Source organism: Oryctolagus cuniculus, chromosome 10, assembly GCF_051225735.1.
Source record: "Oryctolagus cuniculus isolate XC-2025 breed Fujian yellow rabbit chromosome 10, ASM5122573v1, whole genome shotgun sequence".
Classification (NCBI taxonomy): domain Eukaryota; kingdom Metazoa; phylum Chordata; class Mammalia; order Lagomorpha; family Leporidae; genus Oryctolagus; species Oryctolagus cuniculus.
In genome coordinates, this window is record NC_142876.1 from 20,929,943 (window position 1) to 20,950,733 (window position 20,791).

Below are 20,791 nucleotides of genomic sequence, written 5' to 3' on the forward strand. Positions count from 1 at the left end.
AGATCAGCAGTAATTTAACATATGACCAAAGAGAAGGGAGCAGATGGAAGATGGGCCAGGGTGGCATCGTGGTACATTGGGTTAAACTGCCACTTAAGATGCCTGCATCCCATAGTGGAGTGCCTGGGATCGAGTCCCGTCTCCACTTCCCATCCAGCTCCCTGCTAATGCTCTTGGGAAGGCCACAAGTGATGGCCCAAGTACTTCAGTCCCTGCCACCCACACAAGATCCTGGATGGAGTCGTGGACTCCTAGCTTCAGCTGGGAGTGTGCATTTAGGAGTGAACCAACACATGAAAGATCTTTGTCTCTCCCTTTCTTCCTGTCGCTTTGCCTTTCAAATATTATTTTTTAAAGATTTTATTTCTTTATCTTAGAGGCAGAGGAAAAGTCTTCCATTTGCTGGTTCACTCCTCAAATGGCTGCAACAGCTGGAGCTGAACCAATCCAGAGTCAGGAGCCAGGAGCTTCCCCTGGGGCCTCCATGCAGGTGCAGGGGCCCAAGCACTTGGACCATCTTCCACTGCCTTCCCAGGCTATAAGCAGAGAGCTGGATCAGAAGTAGAGCAGCCAGGACACAAACTGGCACCTATCTGGGATGCTGGCACTGCAGCCTACTACACCACAGCCCTGGCCCCTCAAATGCATATTTTTTAAAAATAAGAAGAAAGAACGATGGGCTAGGATGAATACTTTGGAGGTTTCAGACTGCAAGGGAATCTTCTCTGCTAGGTGACTAGGCACCCTACCCACTGAATTGTCAGCGTTTTGAGGTAGGGAGTGGGCTCTCTTTTGGACAGTTGAGGAGACCTGAAGTTTGGAGAGGTCTTAACCTGATTCTCATAAGCCACCCCCAGGTGCTTCAGCCTCGGGACCATTGCATATCTCTCCATTGACTCTCCGAGCCTAAAGAACTGGCACTTTGTTCAGGGCTGATGGTTTAATAGGAAAACCTCTCAAGCCAAGCCAAGACCTGTGTCCTGGGTGGAGCTCAGAGACAAAGGTTGGAGTCTGAGCTGGGACTGGGGAGAATTGGAGACCTCGTGTGTTCCCAGACAGGTCTCCGTGTGACAGCAGCGGAAGGGTCTGTAGGTTTCTGCCTTTCACAGGACAGGTGAGATGAGAGTTTGCCCGCTGAACCAGGATTCTACTCTTGAAAGCCACAAGGGTGACAAATCAACTTGCATTTATTTTTTATTTTATTTATTTATTTTTTGTAGGAAGCCAAAAACTGGAATATTGATGTTAAACATGGGAGGCCCTGAAACCCTTGGAGAAGTTCACGACTTCCTTCTGAGGCTCTTCTTGGACCGCGACCTCATGACACTTCCTGTGCAAAGGTGAGACTCGAGTAGACACCTGCACTCTCTAGTCACGTGAGCAGAGCGTTTTCCCTTAGGCGCACCTCCGTAGAGCCTGTAGTCTCGGCACGTATCTGGCGGTGGTGATCAGGGCAGCATTCTGTTCTGTGGCGTGTCAGAAGGACGTGAGACTGAGAAGTGCAGGGAGAGACCAAGTTAGGATCCTGCTGGAGCCCTTCCCTCGCCAGGGCCCTGGAAATCATGGTTGTATTGACACAGCTGAAGTGCCTTTAAAGATTTCTAGAGATATATTTGTCCTGGCGGGCAGTGGCGGATTAGCGCTCAGGCAAGCAGTGATTATTACTCATCTGTGCTGTGGATAGGGGTCCGTGCTGTTGACTCTCTCTTCCTCTCTTCCTTCCCTCCCTCTTCCTTTCAAAATAGGATTGTATAATGAAAAATTAAGACACGCATATGATTAAAAACTGCAAATAGTATAAAAGTGTTTACAGTAAAAAGTGACTGTCTTTCACCTTGAACTCCAGCCTCCTGGTTGTCTGGAGGTCAGCCCAATTGCATCCAGAAATAGTCCATGCATATCCAAGCATCTCCATACACACACACACACACATATCCCTGCCCCTTTGTTACACAAATGTGAATGCACTCATTATGTACATTATTTGGCACTTTGCTATTCATTTTTTTAAATTTTAAATTTGAGAGAAAGAAATCTCCTACTACTGGGTTCACTCCCCAAATACTCACAACAGCTGGAGCTAGAACAGGTTGAAGCTGAGAGCCAGGAACTCAATCCATGTCTCCCATATGGATGGAGGGACCCGAGTACTTGAACCATCCCCTGCTGCCTCCCAGGAAGCTGGATTGAGGAGCAGAGTCAGGACTCAAACCCTGGTACTTAGATATGGGATGCAGGTCTTCCAGCCAGCGTCTTAACCACTAGGCCAAAAGACCTTAACATCCCAGTTAGTCTTTTTTTGAACTTGACATCATTATCTTGTTTCACAATAGATTGTATGGATCTGGTTCATTGTTTTTCATGATTTTGTTTGTGTTTAACTCATGCTTTACTGATGGCCAATTAGGTTGTTTATAGAATTGCACTGAACATTCATGTGTGCATGTCTTTGCTCCCATATGCAAGTGTATGTACAGGATCAATCTACTTTATCTAAATGTGGAGGAATGTATGCTTCTTGCTGAAACATGTCAGGTGTGTGGCTAGCATGCATGCAGGGCTGTCTGCATGGGTGCTGGGCTTCCTGCACTCCCACCCCTCACAGTGTGCTCCTAGAACTTGTGGAGTGCAGAGGTAGACGTTTTTAGAGAATGTCTGGCTTTAGCTCTCTCATCTCCATCCAGAGAGTAGGCTAATGCCAGTGACTCAGGCTCTTGTTAAGGACTTTTAAAAATTTTTTTCTGATCTTTATTATTATTATTATTATTAATGAGTAGAAAATGTTTCTCAGATTGCTAAGGTGGAATAAAATTGAATTACCTACCTGTTCAATGGTTTAGCAAACTGGGGCCATTCATCGCCAAACGCCGGACCTCCAAAATTCAAGAGCAGTACCGCAGGATTGGAGGCGGCTCCCCCATTAAGATGTGGACCTCCAAGCAAGGAGAAGGCATGGTGAAGCTGCTGGACGAGCTGTCTCCTCACACAGGTATATCCTCTTCACTGACCGGTGGCACTGAGTTTGTTCTTTCAGAGTAGTTACAAAATTTAGAAGAGCGTTGGATGCCAGGTGCTGTCGCATGGACCAGCAAATTCCAAATTTCTCGGGGTTTCTACGTAGCACCTGGTCACTTAACTTAGTTCTTGTATCCGCTCAGTGCATAGCCTTTTCCATTCCTTCCTCTGTTACCAATCAGACAGCCAAGCATTTGGAATGTTAGTTTCCAAAGAAGTGTGAGGTGTGGGGTAAATTGAGCTAGATCATAGGGCAGACGTGCCACACCCTGAGCAGAAGACACACTGGAGGGAAATCCTTAGGAAATGAATCGAGGCTGCTGCTCCTGCCTGCTCTTTCTACCTGGGTAGTTAATGAGGCCAACACTGAGAGCGGAATTAGCCAGCTGTCACTGAGCCACGTGCTACGAAGCAACGTCCAGCAAGTGCTCTCAGCTGCTGACAGCGGCGCCATGGTAAAGGGCGGCGTCACGTGGGCTGTGACAGGTGACACAGGGAGGACTGTGCACATCTGGTGACGGCGCTCTGAGAACGCCCACGTGCAACAGAAGTGTGCAGAATGAAGCAGCAAGTGCACGACCGAGCCACAGTGGCCGTGTCGGATCGCCAGGGTACCAGGGATGGCAGGGCATGCCGTGGTGCGCGCTCCCTGCTGTTTGCATCCACTGGCGTGAGGGTGTTCAGATTGAAAAGTGTGCTCTTAAGGTGCTTAAAATGCATTCCTTGCAAATCAAGGACACCAGGATCGGGACAGGAGTGTGACACTGGGGCGCTCCTCCAGGAGACAGCCACACTGAGCAGGCTGCAAAGGGGCGGCTCACTCCTGCCTGAGTGGCTCTCAGAACCCACTGTTTCCTGTTGCACAAAGGGACGGACCCTTGGATCCTCTCAGTTGGAAAATGGCTGAACTGCGCTTTTGAGTGTGAGGTTTGCCTCCTGCCTCCGCTGTGGCCCAAGGGCATGTGTGCTGTCCAGCCACACATGCCACAGCGCATCACTGGCAGTGTTGGCCGTGGGGGACATGGCTGCCCTCCTCTGGCTCCTGCTTGATAGGGAGCAGACTCTCTCCTTGTCAAAGTCCGTCCTGTAAAAGATGACTCGGATTGACTACTGCTGCACTGTCTTGAGTGGAAAGAGAAGGTGGAAAGGTGCCTCTTCTTCTGTCTCCTTGTCACTGTGGTGCTTGTGCGTGGTGTGGGCAGGCCTGGGAAAGTAACAGGTGTAAGTGCATCTCGCTTGTTTCCCCCTGTCTGTGGTCTGTGGTGAGGCTGCTGAGTGGACACCTCCCGGGTCAGCTGGACAGAGTCCCACGGAATGCCCAGCTTTGACCCAGTGTCCCACCTACTGTCAAATTCTGATCATTTTAATTTGTGCCAGTTTTGTGCAAAGAAAGAAATGGCAAGTTTGTGTAGATTATAGAATTAATTATTCTCTACTTTGGTAGGTGCCCAAGAATAATAATGTCCATAGAAATTACTGTGAAAGTGATTTAAAAAAATTTTAGTTATTTACTTTGTTTATTTGAAAGGCAGAGAGAGACAGAGAGATCTTCTGTCTGCTGGTTCACTTCTCAAATGCTCTCAACAGCCTGGACTGGGCCAGGCCAAAGCCAGGAGCCTGACCTCAATCCGGGTCTCTTGCATGGGTGGCAGGCCCCAACTACTTGAGCCAACACCTATTGCCTCCTGGGGTGCACATTAGCAGGAAGCTGGCTCAGAAGCAGAGGAGTTGGGATTCGAGCCAGGCGCCCAGTATGGGACGTGAGAGCCCCAAGCCGCGACTTCAGCACCGTGCCGAATGCCTGCCCCTTGAGAGTGCAGGGGATAAGTTGTGGGTCAGCTCAGTGGCTGGCCTGAGCAATCACTAAATCACTCCTAACGTGGCAGGAAATTGTCTTTCCTCCTCTGCTCCTTCAGCTCACTTGCTCGCTCGCTCACTTACCTGCTCTTTGATCCGTTAATTCCCATATCCATCCCCCTTCATCCATGCAGCCAACCAGCAGCTAATTGAAGGCACTGACCTCCCAGGCAGCCGAGGGAGAAGTGGTGAGTCAGCGCGCTCTCGCCTTCCCAGAGCTGGGCTTCCGGGCGGCTGGCACCCAGGCAGGCACCACTGCTCTCAGGGACTGCTTCTGGCTTCTCTGGATCTCGGGGACTCGTCCAGGTCCTGACCCAGGACGGGCATCGGGACTGATACCTTTGACACATCACCTTCCGGTGGGGCCCAGACCAGGGACCCTCTGGGGCAAGCAGATTAAATGTGGCTTTCTCTTGCATGGGAGATGAACGCCTCGTCACTTTATTTTTAAGATTTATTTATTTAAAATCAGAGTTACAGAGAGAGAGGGACACACACACACAGGTCTTCCGTCTACTGGTTCACTCTCCAGTGACCGCAAGAACCAGGAGCCAGGAGCTCCACCTAGGTCTTCCACATGGGTGGCAGAGTCCCAAGCACATGGACCATCTTTTGCTGCATTTCCATGCACATCAGAAGGGAGCTGGATCTGAAGTGGAGCAGCCGGGGCTCCAACCTGTGCCCATCTGGGATGCTGGCGTGCAGGTGGCAGCTTCGCCCACTGAGCCACGACAACAGCCCCGTGCACCTCATTTTTCAGGCCTGCTCTGGGGGTCTGGAAGCATGGCATTGATAAGGCTCAAGGCCACCCATTTGTTTACTAGCAGCACCCCACTGAAGACCCGGCATGGGGCATTGCCTCGTGCTGCTATTCGAAGTTGCAAACTGTCTACTTATGAGAAGTTTCCAGCCTAGTGGGACCTTGCTGCTTCACGCCAGCCCACTGAGGGACAGGGAGGTGTGTATGAGGGCTGATGATGGGGGTGGGATAAGTGAGAGCGCCTCAGGCTCCGAAACTCCCGGGGAGTGGGGGCGGGCTTGGCACTGGAGGCTGGGAGATCACCAAGTGCTGTGCCCCAGGCTCCCTGCTTGCCCAGAAGGAGGCTGTTTGTCCTGCTGCTCACACTTTCTCAGGGCACAAAGCTGGGGGAGGCAGACACCGGTGACTCTCTGGGGGGACAGCACAGTCATTTCCCTTCTCCCTCGCCTCCGTCACGTTTCTGTCTCTTTCTCTTTCGCATTTCTCCTTCGCTGGGGTTCAAATGTGTCCCTCAGCTGTTCATAGGTGAGAAACATACTCCCCAAATTCCTATGCTGTTGGCACTGGAGGTGGGGCTTTGGGGAGGTGGTCCAGGCCAGATGAGGTCCTGAGGGTGGGTGGGTGTGATGGCCTTAGCGGCTTTATAGGAAGAGGCAGGGAGACAGAGCTGGCGCCATGCTGTGTCCTGCTGTGTGATGCCTCTTGTGTCACAGTGCAGCACCTGCTGGCACCACACTCTGGGGCCTCCCGGCCTCCAGACCATGAGCTAGTAAGCCTATGTTTTGTTTAGATTTATTTATTTTTATTTTGAAAGGCAGCTACAGAGAGGGGGAGAGACAGGCAGAGAGAGAGAGAGAGAGAGGGAGAGATCTCTGATCTGCTATTCAGTTCCCAAATGGCTGCAACAGCCAGAACTGGGCCAGGCCAAAGCCAGGAACTCCATCCAGGTCTCCCACATGGGTGACAGGCCAAAGCACATGGGCCATCTTCCACTGCTTTCCCAGATGCTTTAGCAGGGAACTGGATCAGAAGCAGGGCAGCAGGGACCCAAACTGGCTGGTGTCCTTGCAGGCGGTGGCTTAACCTGCCATGCCACGATGCCGGCCACCGAACCTCTGTTCTTTATCAGTCGCCCCTCTGTTGTGTTCAGTTACAGCGGCAGGAAGCAGGCCACGACGTCCTCCCATCTTACCCTTCTTCACCTGTAGTTTTCAACTTTACTCTTGAAAGACATCACCTGGCTAATTTCTAATAGGAAAACTCCTTAGGCAAGAAAATGCGATGGTTACAAACCAATAAAAATGTTAAATGCTGCCAGTGTTTAGGGGCAGTAGTTGTTGCTTGGTAGCCAGTATGGAAATTTTGAGACTGGCATTGGCTTTGGATAAAATTGACCAACTAGCTAAGACAGCGAGTTGCACGGGGACTGTAGCTGGGAGGTGGTTTCATACAGTTGCACTGCACTGCGGTGAGAGAGAAGGAAACAGAGAGGTATCGTTTGATCACAAATATGTCTTGAATCATCCTGGTTGAGTTCTTGGACTGTGGACTGTGCCTGTTTTCTGTGACGCTCTAAGTACTGCTCAGTAGCACAGTTCAGTTCTCTGCGGGATGCTGGGTGGGTCAGAGCATAGTTTTTTTTTTTTTTAATTTTTTTAAATTTATTTTTTATTTTTTTGACAGGCAGAGTTAGTGAGAAAGAGAGACAGAGAGAGAGTTGTAGATAGTGAGACAGAGACAGAAAGGTCTTCATTCCGTTGGTTCACTCCCCTAATGGCCGCTACGGCCGGTGCTGCGCCGATCTGAAGTCAGGAGCCAGGTGCTTCCTCCTGGTCTCCCATGCGGGTGCAGGGCCCAAGCACTTGGGCCATCCTCCGCTGCCCTCCTGGGCCACAGCAGAGAGATGGACTGGAAGAGGAACAACCAGGACTAGTACCTGGCACCCCAACCGGGACTAGAACCTGGGGTGCCGGCGCTGCAGGTGGAGGATTAGCCAGGTGAGCCAAGGCACCGGCCTAGGGCATGGTTCTTGGTCAGGGGACCCTGGCCTCCCTGGTCCTGCCTGTATGACTGACTTCACCAGGCCCCGTCTTGGAAACGGGGATGCTTCTAGAACCCAGCTGCCAGGGGCCTTGTGAACCTTAAGTGCGATTTCCTGACAGGTGCTAGCCTGGAGCAAGCCAAACGTCGGGTGTGAGAATTACCTCTGCTCAGCACTGGCATAGGCTCGTGACCCAGTGGCGTTCAGAAGTCTTTTTTTTTTTTTTTTTTTTTTTAATGATTTATGTATTTATTTGGAAGAGTTACACGGAGACAGGGAGAGACAGAGTGAAAGAGCTCTTCCATTTACTGGTTCCACTCCTGCAATGGCCGGGGCTGGCCCAAGCCAAAGCCAGGAGCCAGGAGCTTCTTCCAGGTCTGCCATGTGGGTGGCAGGGGCTGAAACACTTGGGCCATCTTCCGCTATTTTTCCCAGGCCATTAGCAAGGAGTGGATCTGAAGTGGAGAAGCCGGGACTTGAACTGGCGCCCATATGGAATGCCAGCCCTGCAGGCATTCGCTGCACAGTTCTAACCTTTCTCTCGAAGACTCAGGTGCAAATCAGGCCTTGGAAATTCTGTGCGTGTTAAGCCTGTGAAATCGTGCTGTTTAAAATTGAGCTTCTGCGTCCTTTCTCGCCAGTGTTCATTGCACAGCCACTCTGCAGCACGTGTGGCTGGGCCTGTGACTCACGCTTTGGGCTCACGCCGGCCAGATGTGCTGCCTCCCAGGGCAGCACTAGGGCGGCCCTTCTCCCTCTCTGTGTCCTGCAAGGGGCAAGGGTGCATGGTGAGCAGGGCAGGCTCCTCAGGCCAGTCAGCCCCCGTCACCCGGTGCCTGGCCCCTTTTTCTAAACGCATGCGGCCGGGCTTCTTTAGAAAGCATTATCTGTCCATTCCAGAAGATTTTTCTCTCTCTCGCTTGAAAACACGTCCCCTGCCCCGCCTTTATCTGCAAGAGCAGCCTCTCCCCGTCTTAGCCTGCACGTGGGAGGGGCTCCTGGACACCAGGTTTTACACTGCGGCTTTCAAATACTGGACAGGGAGAAGGAAAAGGCGCAAAGCCCGCTGACCTGCAGGATCGGACACTGTCAGTCTGATAATTGTATTGTCTTGAAACAGATTAGAAAGCAATTTCTCGTGGCTTGCAAAGCCTCCGCTCCGATCACCGAGAGTTGCTTAAAAATGGACCTGATGGCATTGTGACAGCTGGCAGGTTTAGCATGAAGCACATAATCTTTGAGCTATCAGTCACTGGGAGTTTGTCCACGCTGTCACGTCCTCTGGTGCGTTTTAACTGTAATTCGTCATCCATCATACTCCTGCTTCCTCTTTCTGCAGTCCCCTGCCCAGGAGCCATGAGTCCAGTCATTGGTCCTGTGCAGAGACACCCCTCTCGTCTAACAACACTCTGCTTCTGCGCTTGGTAGTGAGTTCCATGATTTCGCAGCTCCCTGCACCAGGCGATGGGGGTGTCACCGTGTGGCCCTGTGTGTGCTCGTGTATGGTAAAGGCCTCGGCTTTTCCTTCACTTACCCTGAATATCTCTTGCGACAGTTTTGAGTCACGTTCTCACTTGCAGCTGCTGCCAGGGCTTTGGATGTGACATCATCTTGGTTTCATTCTTTTTCTCGTTTTTTTTTTTCAAGATTTTTTTATTTGAAGAGCAGAGATATAGAGAGGGAGAGGACAGAGACAGAGACACAGAGACCTCCTGTCCACTCGTTCACTCCCCAGATGGCTACAACGGCCAGGGCTGGGCCAGGAGTCCACCCAGGTCTCCTACGTGGGTGCAGGGGTCCAAGTGCTTGGGCCGTCTTCCACCAGGCGCATCAGCAGCGTGGTGGGTAAAGCCGCAGCCTGCAGTACTGGCATCCCATATGGGCGACGGTTTGAGTCCCGGCTGCTCCACTTCCGATCCAGCTCTCTGCTATGACCTGGGAAAGCAGAAGATGATGGCCCATGTCCTTGGGCCCCTGCACCTGTGTGGCAGATCCAGAGAAAGCCCCTGGCTCCTGGCTTTGGATCGGCGCAGCTCTGGCCATTGCAGCCAATTAGGGAGTGAACCAGCAGATGAAGGACCCCTCCCTGCCTCTCTCCCTGCATCTCTCTCTCTCTCTCTCTCTCTCTCTCTCTCTCTCTCTCTCTGCCTCTCCTCTCTCTGTGTAACTGTGACTTAAAAAAAAGTGGAGCCTCCAGGATTTGAACCAGCGCCCATATGGGATGCCCATCACAGGCAGCGTCTTTGCCTGCTGTACCACAGCACTGGCCCCCTCACCCAGCATTTATATGATGAACTCTCAGCGTCATCCGGGAGCATACAGCACACACACTCCTGTGAAAAGGCTGGAAAACAAAAGCAGGTAACTTCAGGGAGCTTTCCATTTCAGGCTTTCATAAGTGCCGGCAACACTGTGTGATGTGGATGCTTTCCCTGTGTAGGAAAGGAAGAAGTAGAGGATAGAGAGGATAGAAGAGGGGGTTGTCGAAGCCACAGGGGAAGGGACACAAGGATGTGCAGCAGGGTCGGGCCATTTAGGAGCCAAGAAAAACGACCTTAAATCTCCCGTGGGACCGCCAGTGTAAGCTTTGTTTTATATGTACTTGCAAAGAGGAGAGTCATTTTAATCCTTTGTTATCGGTAACCCTTTTTCCTATACCCCAGAGCTTTTACATGTGTTTTTACAAACAAGGTGACCTGGAATCTATGGGACCTGGGTGACAGGAGCACGCTACGGGTGTGGACGGAGCATGGGCCTTGTGGTGGGGGCCAAGTTACAGTTCCAGCTGACTGAGCAGACCCGTTAACTTTCAGAGTATCTATTTTCTCATCTGAAAAATGGAGGCTTAAATGAGAGAAAAAAGTAATGCAAATGTCTGCCACAGGGCTGGTGTTGTGGTGTAGTGGATGAAGCCAGCTCTGGCCCCAGTATCCCATATGGGCACCGGTTTGAATCCTGGCTGCTCCACTTCTGATCCAGCTCCCTGCTAATGCTCCTGGGAAAGCAGTGAAGGATGGCCCAAATGCTTGGGCCCCTGCACCCATGTGGGAGACCCGGATGAGGCTCTTGGCTTCTGGCTGTGGCCTGGTTCAGCCCTGGCCATTGCAGCCATTTGGGGAATGAACTAGCTGATGGAAGACTTCTCTCTTGGTCTCTTTGTAGCTCTACCTTTCAAGTAAATAAATAAATCTTTAGAAGAGGAATTGTTTGCCCTGGTGTCCAGTACACCAGGGGAGGTTACACTTTAAGAGTGAGACGTAGGTGGCTAATGTTTGGCTTAGTGGTTAAGACACTGTGTCTCCTATTGGAGTACCTGGGTTTGAGACCCCGCTCTGACTTCAGCTTCCTGCTGATGGAGGCCCTGGGAGACAGTGATAATGGCTGGATTCCTGCCACCCAGGGGAGAGACCTGGACTGCATTCCCAGCTACCAGGTTGGCCCTGGCCCAGCCCTGACCATTGTGGGTATTTTGGGGAGTGAACCAATGCATGGAGTGATAGCTCACTCCCTCTCCCCTCCCCATCCTGAAATAAATAAACAAAAACTTAAAAACAAAAAAGTATTAGTTTTTTTCCCTCTCTTTTCTTGAGTCTGTCTTACTGCAGCCAAGAACAGAGAGTTAGGACAGAAACTTGGGTTTAAAAAGCCGCTGTGCTAAGCGGAGGGAGTGGATGGGATCAAATAGTGGCTGGAAGTCCACCCAGCAGCTGGAGAATGAGTGGGATCCAGGCTCTGCTCACATTACGGGCATCCCCGGAAGCCGGCTGTGCGGTTCTTTGTCCTGGGCATGCATTATGTTTGGTGACTGCAAGGAATCCATATAAAGACAAATGCTCTCTCCTTTCCCCGTGTGCCTCCTAATAGCTCCTCACAAATACTATATTGGATTCCGGTACGTCCATCCTTTGACGGAAGAAGCCATTGAAGAGATGGAGCGGGACGGCCTGGAGCGGGCGATTGCTTTCACCCAATACCCGCAGTACAGCTGCTCCACCACAGGTAAGCGCGCCCCTCTGGCAGCGGGAACGTGGTTCCGGCCCCAGCCCAAACAGCCAGGGAGCAAAGGAGAAATCACTCGCAATCTGAATGGCAAATGCAGCCTGTCTCCTTTAAACACGAGAGTTCAGGTCCGTCCATTTGAAGTCTCATGGTTCATCTGTCCCTTGAGTTATTGGCCAGTTGGCTGAGAATTACAAATGGTGGCGGGAAGGGGGTGGCAGCGAGCGAGCAGGGCTTCCCGCAGCCGGGTGATGGATCAGGCAGGAGCCCAAAGCTGCTTTCTCCGTTTGTCATCGGCCTTCTTGCCGTGGTTATTCTTGCTGGCGTAGCAAAGGCGCTAGCTGTTGAAATGGTGTGCATATTCCCAGGAAGTATTGGTATTTGTGCGTCCATCTGGAGTTCAACTGAAGCCCAGTTTGGGGTTTCTCTTGTGAGCCTGCCTCAGCGTTCCTGGCCTCGGTCCACGTGACTGCCCACTGTTCCCCGTGTGTTTACCTGGAGCTGGAGAACACGCAGCTTTGGCAGCCTGTGTGTCCTTACTTGTGGGTAGAGCGTTCCCTGTCACCTCGGAATACATACGTCTGTTTGCATTCTGTTTCAAGAACCGAGAGCCAACGTTTTATATGTGGCGAGATGACGTGGGGGTGTTGAGGCAGATCATTCCTCTAGTAGAGAAGGCCGTCCAGGCTTGTTAGGTGCCCGCAGGCTTTGCTGAGAGCGCCGATTAGAACAGCTGAGCTCTCCGCGCCCAGCAGGAGTTTGGAGTATGATTCCCTTTGGGCATGTACCTCTGTAACTCCACTAGACTACTGGACAGTGAGTGAGAGCTGAGGAATTTTTAAGCTATGCTTTCGCCTCGCTGCAGAAAGCCGCCTCAGCACGGAGCCACCTGCCGTCACCGCGTGAGATGAGCTCCGGCGCCTGTTTCTGCAGCCAGGGGCCAGCCGTGGGGTCCGGCCCCGCCGCCCCTCACCGCGGGCTCAGAGCTTCCGCGTGTGCTCAGTTCTCTGTTGCATCTTGTCTTCACCTGCGAGCTGGGAGGGCTGAGGGAAGCACGTTTGTTCTTCGAGGCCCCAAAGTGCTGTTTATCTGCCGTGTCTTATCTGTGCTAGTGTGGCAGGGCCAGTGTGCTCTCTGCGCCTGTTGAAGGCCAATTTCTGTTCTATTTCTCCCGTCTTACTTACTTCTTGGTAGTTCGTTGCATGTTTCCGAGTCTCCCGAAAGAGCTCATGTATCTTCCCGAAGCCCTGTTGATCATCTGAAAACAGTGTCCACCTGTAAACTGTGGTTTGCATTTCTGGAGAGATTATTTTTGAACCTTGAATGGACTCAATTTGGATTCTTCGGATTTACTGTGTTCTGCTTGCCCACATGGAACCCATTTATTTTTTTTTCTTTTGAAAGTTGAGTCTTAGCCCAAGAGCACATTTGATTTGAAATATGGCTTTGCCCGACTAGCACTTTATGTTGGCCACCTAGCTGTTAGTCCTCACAGAGAATCGGTAGATTGGCGATGGGAGCATGGAGCCGTGTTGGGACTTGCCCTGTGGTAAGACTGGGGAAGAGGCACCACGTTAGGGTTGTGTTCACAAGACTAGGGTTTGGCCCAGTGCCCGCTCCTTTGGGGAAAAGTTGTGCTCTGTTGGCACCGTCTGCTCTCTTCAGGCTGGGAATTTTCATGATTTCTCTCACTTACACACAGAAGCTTTCTCGGATTCCCTCTAAGGATGGGGTGTCCACTGAGCTTATTCCCGGGGGGATGGTCGTTTTGTGGAAGCAGATAAAACAGAGAGAGCTCATGGGAACCTCAGTAAGCTGCTCTCCTAAGCATGAGACCATTAGAAAGGCGGCGATAAATCTCTGCAACATGAAATATGTCCGCCTCCTAATATTAAGTAAAGGGGCCCCTGGATTTTGAGGATATGGGATTGTACCTACACTGAGATTACAACTTTGTAAAAGAAAACCACTATAAAAAATCACAGACAATGACTGTGCTGGGATAAAACATTAGTGGTATGAGCTAGCTGGCTGGGCTAATGGCTGGCTTGCTTTTTTTTTTTTCATTTCTTCCCCCATCCCTTGCATTTTCTGTGATGGGGTTGATCGCCTTCATGGTGGGAAGAAAATGTTTAGCATACTTTCAGTTGTGAAGATTTGGTCCTTGCAAATAGCAGCCGCTTCTCTCTCATCAATCCACGGCCATCGCGTCTCTCACTAGAAATGGTCTCAGGAATCTTTGAGCATCGGTCGAAATTGATTGGGTTTTCGTGACCTTCATTTGTAGGGTAGGTAGATCTATATGCATTGTAAGGTTCTGGAATGATTGCTCTTAGACTGTTGCAGCACAGGAGATGTCGCCTACTTTGAACTTGTAATTACTGCCTTACTAGTGTGGTTTTTACTTCACCACGATCGGAATGCATCTACTAAGTGCCCCCCCCCCCATATGTTTCAGGCAGCAGCTTAAATGCAATTTACAGATACTACAACGGCGCAGGCAAGAAGCCTGCCATGAGGTGGAGCACTATTGACAGGTGGCCCACACACCCCCTCCTCATCCAGGTGAGTAGGCCGCTGCCCTGGGTTTGTGACATCCTCTGAGCCTTACTGTCCTTGGACTTAAATTATGTGCTGGGGATTTTGAAAAAGTAGCAGATTCATAACTGATGACAAAAAGAGAGGAAGATGAAGATGAAATGTTTGCCCTCTTTTCTTTCTTCAGATTAATGCTGATAGTTCCAAGACGTAACAAAATTCTCTTTTAGAAAGTGTCGTGTTTCCTAGGACCAGGAGAGTGTTAGAGATTCTGCATGGTGTTTCAGCTCACACACACTCACAGACTGGAATGAATGAAATCCTCTATTTTGTAACTCTTTTAAAATGACAAAGATTTTTTAAGGGAAATGTAAAGGTATGTATGTATTATGAGACGTGAAAGCAAATTTAACATTTCAATTGAGAAAGTTTCAAAGACTTAGAAAATTGTAATTTCTTCTATACAATTTATTTTATATATAATATAAATGAATCAGTGCTTGATTTTAGAAGAATCAGGAGTACAACTGTAAAGTCAGAAGTTTTGGTGTTATTTTGTTCTTTGCATGAAAGTGGAGCTGGTAAAATATTGCCCTAAATCCTGCAGACAGTTTCCTTCTGTAGGAGAAACGCTAAGCGGTTTGGTCTCATCCTGCTTGCTTTCCCCCTGTACATCCTCTGACTACGTGCTTAAAACCCGTGGCCACGAGGTGGCGCTAGACATCACTAAAAGAAGGCCGCTCTCGCGGGAGCGGACAATGAGCCTCAGGCAAGGGAAGGGTTAACGCCCGGGTTGAAACCCAGTTTTAAGTGGAAAGTGGAACGCGGGAAGCTGCCCTCGGGATGGGTGTGGATGTGGGCCCGGCGGCCCGGGAGCAGAGCCGGCCGACATGTGGTAGCGGAACGGAGGGTCTGCAGAGCATCTGCCTGCCCTGATGGAGTGAGTAATTAGATCTGCATTAAAATGCAGCCTTTGAAAAGGGGGAAGCCGGAGACGGGAAGGTCTCTTCACTGAGGAAGTCTCTGTTCGGGAAATGAAAGGGACTTTAGAGGCATTTGTCTGCCCGCCTGGCCCGCGTGATGGACGGCTCTGAGAGGCGGGGCCCCTTTCCTTCTGCGGAGGGGCTGCGGACAGCCCCGCAGCTGGGCAGGGGGCGACTGCAGCGGCCGCCCGCGCCCTGCAGAGAGGAGAAATGCTCCCCTCTGCCTGAGACGGGTCTCCCTCTCGCTCAGTAAAGAAGCAAAGCCAACACTGCAGTTTTTAACCGACGCTTCTGCCCGGTGTGAGCAGGAATCGGCCAGCGCCGCCCCTGCACGGCTGGCGGGAGGTCCAGCGCCTGTGTCAGCCTTGCCCTGGGCCTGCTTGTCCAGGCCAGTGTCTGCGCTCCTGAGCGACCGCCGGAAAATGCTGTTTCCAGCTGTCTCCCGGACCCTCACTGCGCTTCGGTGCGCAGATCTTAAATTCCGAAGGAGGAACTTGGCTCTGAGCACCACGTGGGCCTCAGGGCATTCGTTTCCCAGATTTCGAGGCCTCTGGCAGGGTGAGTGCCGTGTAGGGCTGTTAGGGGACAGTATGCTCCCTGTCCTGTAGACTGAGCATCGCTCTGTCAAAGTACCTGCACGGGCACGCCGCTCTGGCTCCCAGAAGAGATCCTTTACTTTTTATTTATGTTTTAAAGGTTTTTTTTAGATTTATTTTATTTATTTGAAAGGCAGAGTTACAGAGAGAGGTAGAGACAGAGAGAGAGAGAGAGAGAGGGAGAGAGAGGTCTTCCATCTGCTGGTTCACTCCCCAGATGGCCGCAAGGGCTGGAGGCTGCACCGATCTGAAGCCAGGAGCCAGGAGCTTCTTCAGGGTCTCCCACTTGGGCACAGTGGCCAAGAACTCGGGCAATCTTATATTGCTTTCCCAGGCCATCGCAGAGAGCTGGATGGGAAGAAGAGCAGCCAGGACCAGAACTAGTGCCCATATGGGGATGCCAGCACTTCAGGCTAGAGCTTTAACCCACTGCACCCCAGCTCTGGCCCCAGAGTGATCCTTTATAATTGACAAAAGCCTTGGCATTCAGAAGTAGTTTCAGACATGCAGAAAAGTACAAGGTTAGGAGTTGTATAAGGAACGCTGGCCTGTCCCTTACCTATATTCACATAGTATCAATATATGTCCGCCTTGCTCTATCATTTGCATGCTCTGTGTGTGTGTGTGTGTACACATAGTTTTTTTCTAACCCTTTGCAGAGTATATGTAAATACACCACACACTCTGTCTCACCACCCTCTATAGGTACTTGAGTGTGTGCTTTTTAAAAAAAGATCAGGGGTGTTCACTTACACAGCCTTAGTACAACACTCACCTGGGTGCACTCCACACTGATGCTGACTTTTATCTACTTGGTGCCCATATTCCAGCTTTGTCAGTTGACCCATCACTGTCCGCTGTAGCATTTTCTTTTCTTTCTTTCTCTCTCTCTCTCTCTTTTTTTTTTTTTATTTATTTATTTGAAAGGTAGAGTTACAAAGGGAAGAGAGAGATCTTCCATCTGCTGGTTCACTCCCCAAATGGCTGCAGTGGACTGAAGCCAGGAGCCAGGAGCTTCCTCCAGGTCGCCCACGTGGGTGCAGCATCCTCGCTGCTTTCCCAGGCACGTTAGGGAGCGGAAGAGGAAGCGAAGCAGCCAGGACTCGAACCAGCGCCTGGAAGGGATGCCCACGCTGCAGGCTGAGGCTTAACCTGCTGCACCACAGCCACAACCCAGGCCCCTTAGCATTTTCTTTGTAAGTTAAGTGACAAAGAAAGATTAAAGTGGAAGATGAAAGGAAGCCCCTTCAGATCTGGCCTTTCAGCACCTGGCGGCATGAGCCGCTGAGTGCCAGCAATGCGGAGGGAGTTCACTGCTCTGATGGACGGAGGCCTGGGGGAGGAGGCCGGACCTGTCGTGGCCCAAGTTCACAGATGCGGCTGACCGGACCTGTCGTGACCCAAGTTCACAGATGCGGCTGACCAGACCTGTCGTGACCCAAGTTCACAGATGCGGCTGACCGGACCTGTCGTGACCCAAGTTCACAGATGCGGCTGACTGGGCCTGTCGTGACCCAAGTTCACAGATGCGGCTGACCGGACCTGTCGTGGCCCAAGTTCACAGATGCGGCTGACCGGGCCCCTGAGCCCTCACGCCGTTTCCCCTCTCCACTGACTGGGGGCCGCCTGGCCGGTCATCTGCTCTCGCGAGCTTGCTGTGAAGAACGAGAAGGAAGAGGCTGTAAAAATAGATGGGTGTCTTCCCCTTCCCCTGCTATATCTGGCTCGCGGCTCCTAGCCGGCTGCGCTTGAAAGCCAGACCGCAGAAGGCTCTGGAAGACCCGGAGCTGCCTTCCTGCTCGCGGAGCGGCTCCTGCTTCCCATCTGGAAGTGTGCCGTGGCCCTCCCGAGGGGAAGCCCAGCCCAGCCTGCATTTGCCTGGAGCCATTAGCGAGCTTCAGACTTTCCCATCAAATTCCCCAGGCCCTGAACCCCTTCGGATCCATTCTGATGATGAACCCGAGCAGAGACTGCACTGGTTGCCATTGTGAGAATAGAGAGACTTCCAGGTTCCGAGGGGTGCGCTGAGATTTGTGGTGAAGCTCTCGTAAAAAAAAAAAAAATTTTTTTTTCCTTCCATTTTTTTCTTCCCATTCCCACAGTGCTTCGCAGACCACATTCTGAAGGAACTGGACCGCTTTCCCCCGGAGAAGCGAAGCGAGGTGGTCATCCTGTTCTCCGCACACTCCCTGCCGATGTCAGTAAGTGAGGGTCGCCTGCTGGTCGCCCTGGGGGGCCTCCCTTTCCAATGGGGAATGCAAACCCCAGGGCAAGGATGAACCCCCAATTTCCAGACTTAACACCACCTACCTCTTAAAGCTTCATACCAATGAATTCAAATTATATTATTCCAAGTAGATTTTTTGTCTTTCTTTTTCTTAATTATCTTAATGGCAACTTGAAGATGCATTCATTTATAATAGTTTCCGGGGGACTGGCGTATTGGCCCATGCTGGCATTCCATAATTTCTGAACCTGCTCCCTATTTATGGCCTAGGAAAGCAGTAGAAGGTGGTTCAAGTATTTGAGCCCCCCTGACACCATGTGGGAGACCCAGAAGAAGCTCCTGGCTTTGGCCTGGTCCAGTCCCAGCCATTGTGGCCATTTGAGTGGTGAGCCAGTAGATGGAATACCCCTCTCTCTGTCTTTCCCACTCTCTCTGTAACTCAGCCTTTCAAATAAATACATAAATAAATCTGTTTTTTTAAATCAGAGCTTCAAGTAAGTGGGACGGTTAACTACAGACTGCTTCTGCCTGCCCTGCTGAAGCCCAGCCTGGTGCCTAGTGTTTGAGTGGCGCAGTCGCCATTCAGACCAAGCCTTCAGTCCCCTCTGCTCGCCCTCAGCACTGGACAGGAGCTGTTTGAATTCCACGTTCAAACCAAACATCCACACCGTGCCAAGTGATTGTCGAGTGTACCCAGTTGTGACCAGGTCGGTCATTAGCATACCACATTCGCTAAGACGCAGGACGACACGCTGTGAATCAGTAACCAGTTCCTTCAGCGTGGGACTGGTCTGTGTTCTACAAACATCGCCTTCCACACAGGAAGGGTGCGGAATGAGGTTCTCTTAGGTGGGATTAATCAGCGCCAGGGGCCCCTCTTCTTTCTGCTCCTTCCCGCCACATGGTGGTCGTCAGGGATGACCTGTGTGCACTTCCCCACACCTGCACCTTAACCAAGCAGGCAGTGGCTGCTTGGGAAGCAGGCCCTGGACACAAGTTTCTTGTTCTGGGAGCTTGCCTGTTTCATGTCAGCAAGCTCCTACCTCCTCTTTCCTGGTGCTATCACACCCCTTCTCCCACCCTGTCCTCATCCTCTGCCTGCCCAGGCCAGGCCTGTGTTGCTCTAAGGGCTGCTCCCCTGTGGGGCAGGAGGAAACCCCTGAAGGGTCCTGGTGCCACCCTTGGCCTCCAGCCCTCTGGCCCTCTCCTGCTCCCAGGGGGTTATGGGAGAGACTCAGGAGTGCAGTGAAGTCACAGGGCTGAGCACTGTGGAGACGGGGGTGGGGAGAAGCCCGGCCTAGCTCGCTCTTTTCCTGCGTTGCTTCTAGTGACTTTTTTTTTAAAAAAAGACTTATTTATTTATTTGAAAGTCAGAGTTACACAGAGAGAGAAGGAGAGACAGAGAGAAAGGTCTTCCATCCATTGGTTCACTCCCCAGTTGGCCGCAATGGCCAGAGCTGCATCAATCCAAAGTCAGGAGCCAGGAGCTTCTTCCGAGTCTCCCATGCGGATACAGGGGCCCAAGCACTTGGGCCATCTTCCGCTGCTTTCCCAGGCCATAGCAGAGAGCTGAATCAGAAGTGGAGCAGCCGGGATTCAAACTGGTGCCCATATGGGGTGCCAGTACTGCAGGCAGTGACTTTACCTGCTATGCCACAGGGCTAGCTAGCCCCATCTAGCAGCATTTTAAAAAAGATCTACATATTTACTTGAAAGACAGAGTTACAGAGAGAGAGAGAGAGAGGCAAAGAGAGATAGCTTCCACCTGCTGGTTCACTCCCCAAATGGCCCTAACAGCCAGGGCTGGGCCAGGCCAAAGCCAGGAGCCAGCAGCTTCTTCTGGGTCTCCCATGTTTGTGCAGGGGCCCAAGGACTTGGACTATCCTGCACTGCTTTCCTAGGTTCATTTAAAGGGAGCCAGATTGGAAGTAGAGCAGCTGAGACTCACCAGTGCCCATATAGGATGCTGGCACTGCAGGTGGTGGCTTAACACGCCGTGCCACAGCACCAGCCCCTCTCGTGGGTTTTTAGACTTCTCTTTGGAAATCACTTAAAAGATGTATTTATTTATTTGAAAGGCAGAATGAGACAGAGAGAGAGAATCTTCCATTCACTGGTTCATTCCCCAAATGGCTGCAACAGTGGGGGCTGGGCCAGGCCAAAGCCAAGAGCCTGGAACTCCATCTGGGTCTCTCATGTGGGTGGCAGGGGCTCAAGTACTTGGGCCATCTTCTGCTGCCTTCCCAGGTGCATTCTGGGAGCTGGATCAGAAGAGGAGCAGCCGGGACTTGAACCAGCACCCATATGGGATGCTGGCCTCTCAGGCCCCTGAAAATCACTTACAGACTTCCAGAAAAGTGGCTATGAGAGTACAGAGTGTTCCCCCACCCCCTCTGCCATCTTGTCTTGGCATAGTACAGTTATCATAATGCAGAAATGAATGAGTGCTGTTACAGGCCTGTTAACTAAACTCCCAGCCTGTATTTAGATTTCATTCATTTCCCAGGAAAGCCCCTTTCCCTCCCAGAATCCAGTGCAGGGGCTCTCATGCATCTGGTTGTCTGGCCTCCTCGGCCACACGTGCCTCCCTCCCCTCGATACTGTTGAGGAGTCGTTCTGCCCCGTGTCAGTGGCCCGGCAGCGCCATTTGGACCTGTCTGATGTTTGCTCATGACGAGGCTGCTGCTGTGCCTTGCCGGCTGGAGCAGCACTGCACTGTTTTGCCGACTTTGCTGCTGGAGATGTGACCCTGGGCCGCTTGTGGCGGGTGGAGAC

The 20,791-nt window shown here is 51.5% G+C and overlaps 1 protein-coding gene across 5 annotated transcripts in view; it reads left to right on the forward strand.

Moving 5' to 3' along the window:
• Positions 1–20,791, forward strand: part of FECH (ferrochelatase) — a 39,924-nt gene that overhangs the window by 12,000 nt on the left and 7,133 nt on the right. For 4 of the 5 annotated variants that reach the window (XM_002713647.6, XM_017344204.4, XM_089305088.1 and 1 more), the window contains 5 exons: positions 1,221–1,340; positions 2,841–2,989; positions 11,538–11,672; positions 14,131–14,237; positions 17,892–17,990. In XM_002713647.6, coding sequence (XP_002713693.4) covers positions 1,221–1,340; positions 2,841–2,989; positions 11,538–11,672; positions 14,131–14,237; positions 17,892–17,990 — 610 coding nt within the window. Of the gene's footprint in view, positions 1–1,220; positions 1,341–2,840; positions 2,990–11,537; positions 11,673–14,130; positions 14,238–14,969; positions 15,151–17,891; positions 17,991–20,791 lie in introns of those variants that run through there. The other variant, XM_089305090.1, reaches the window with a different exon arrangement.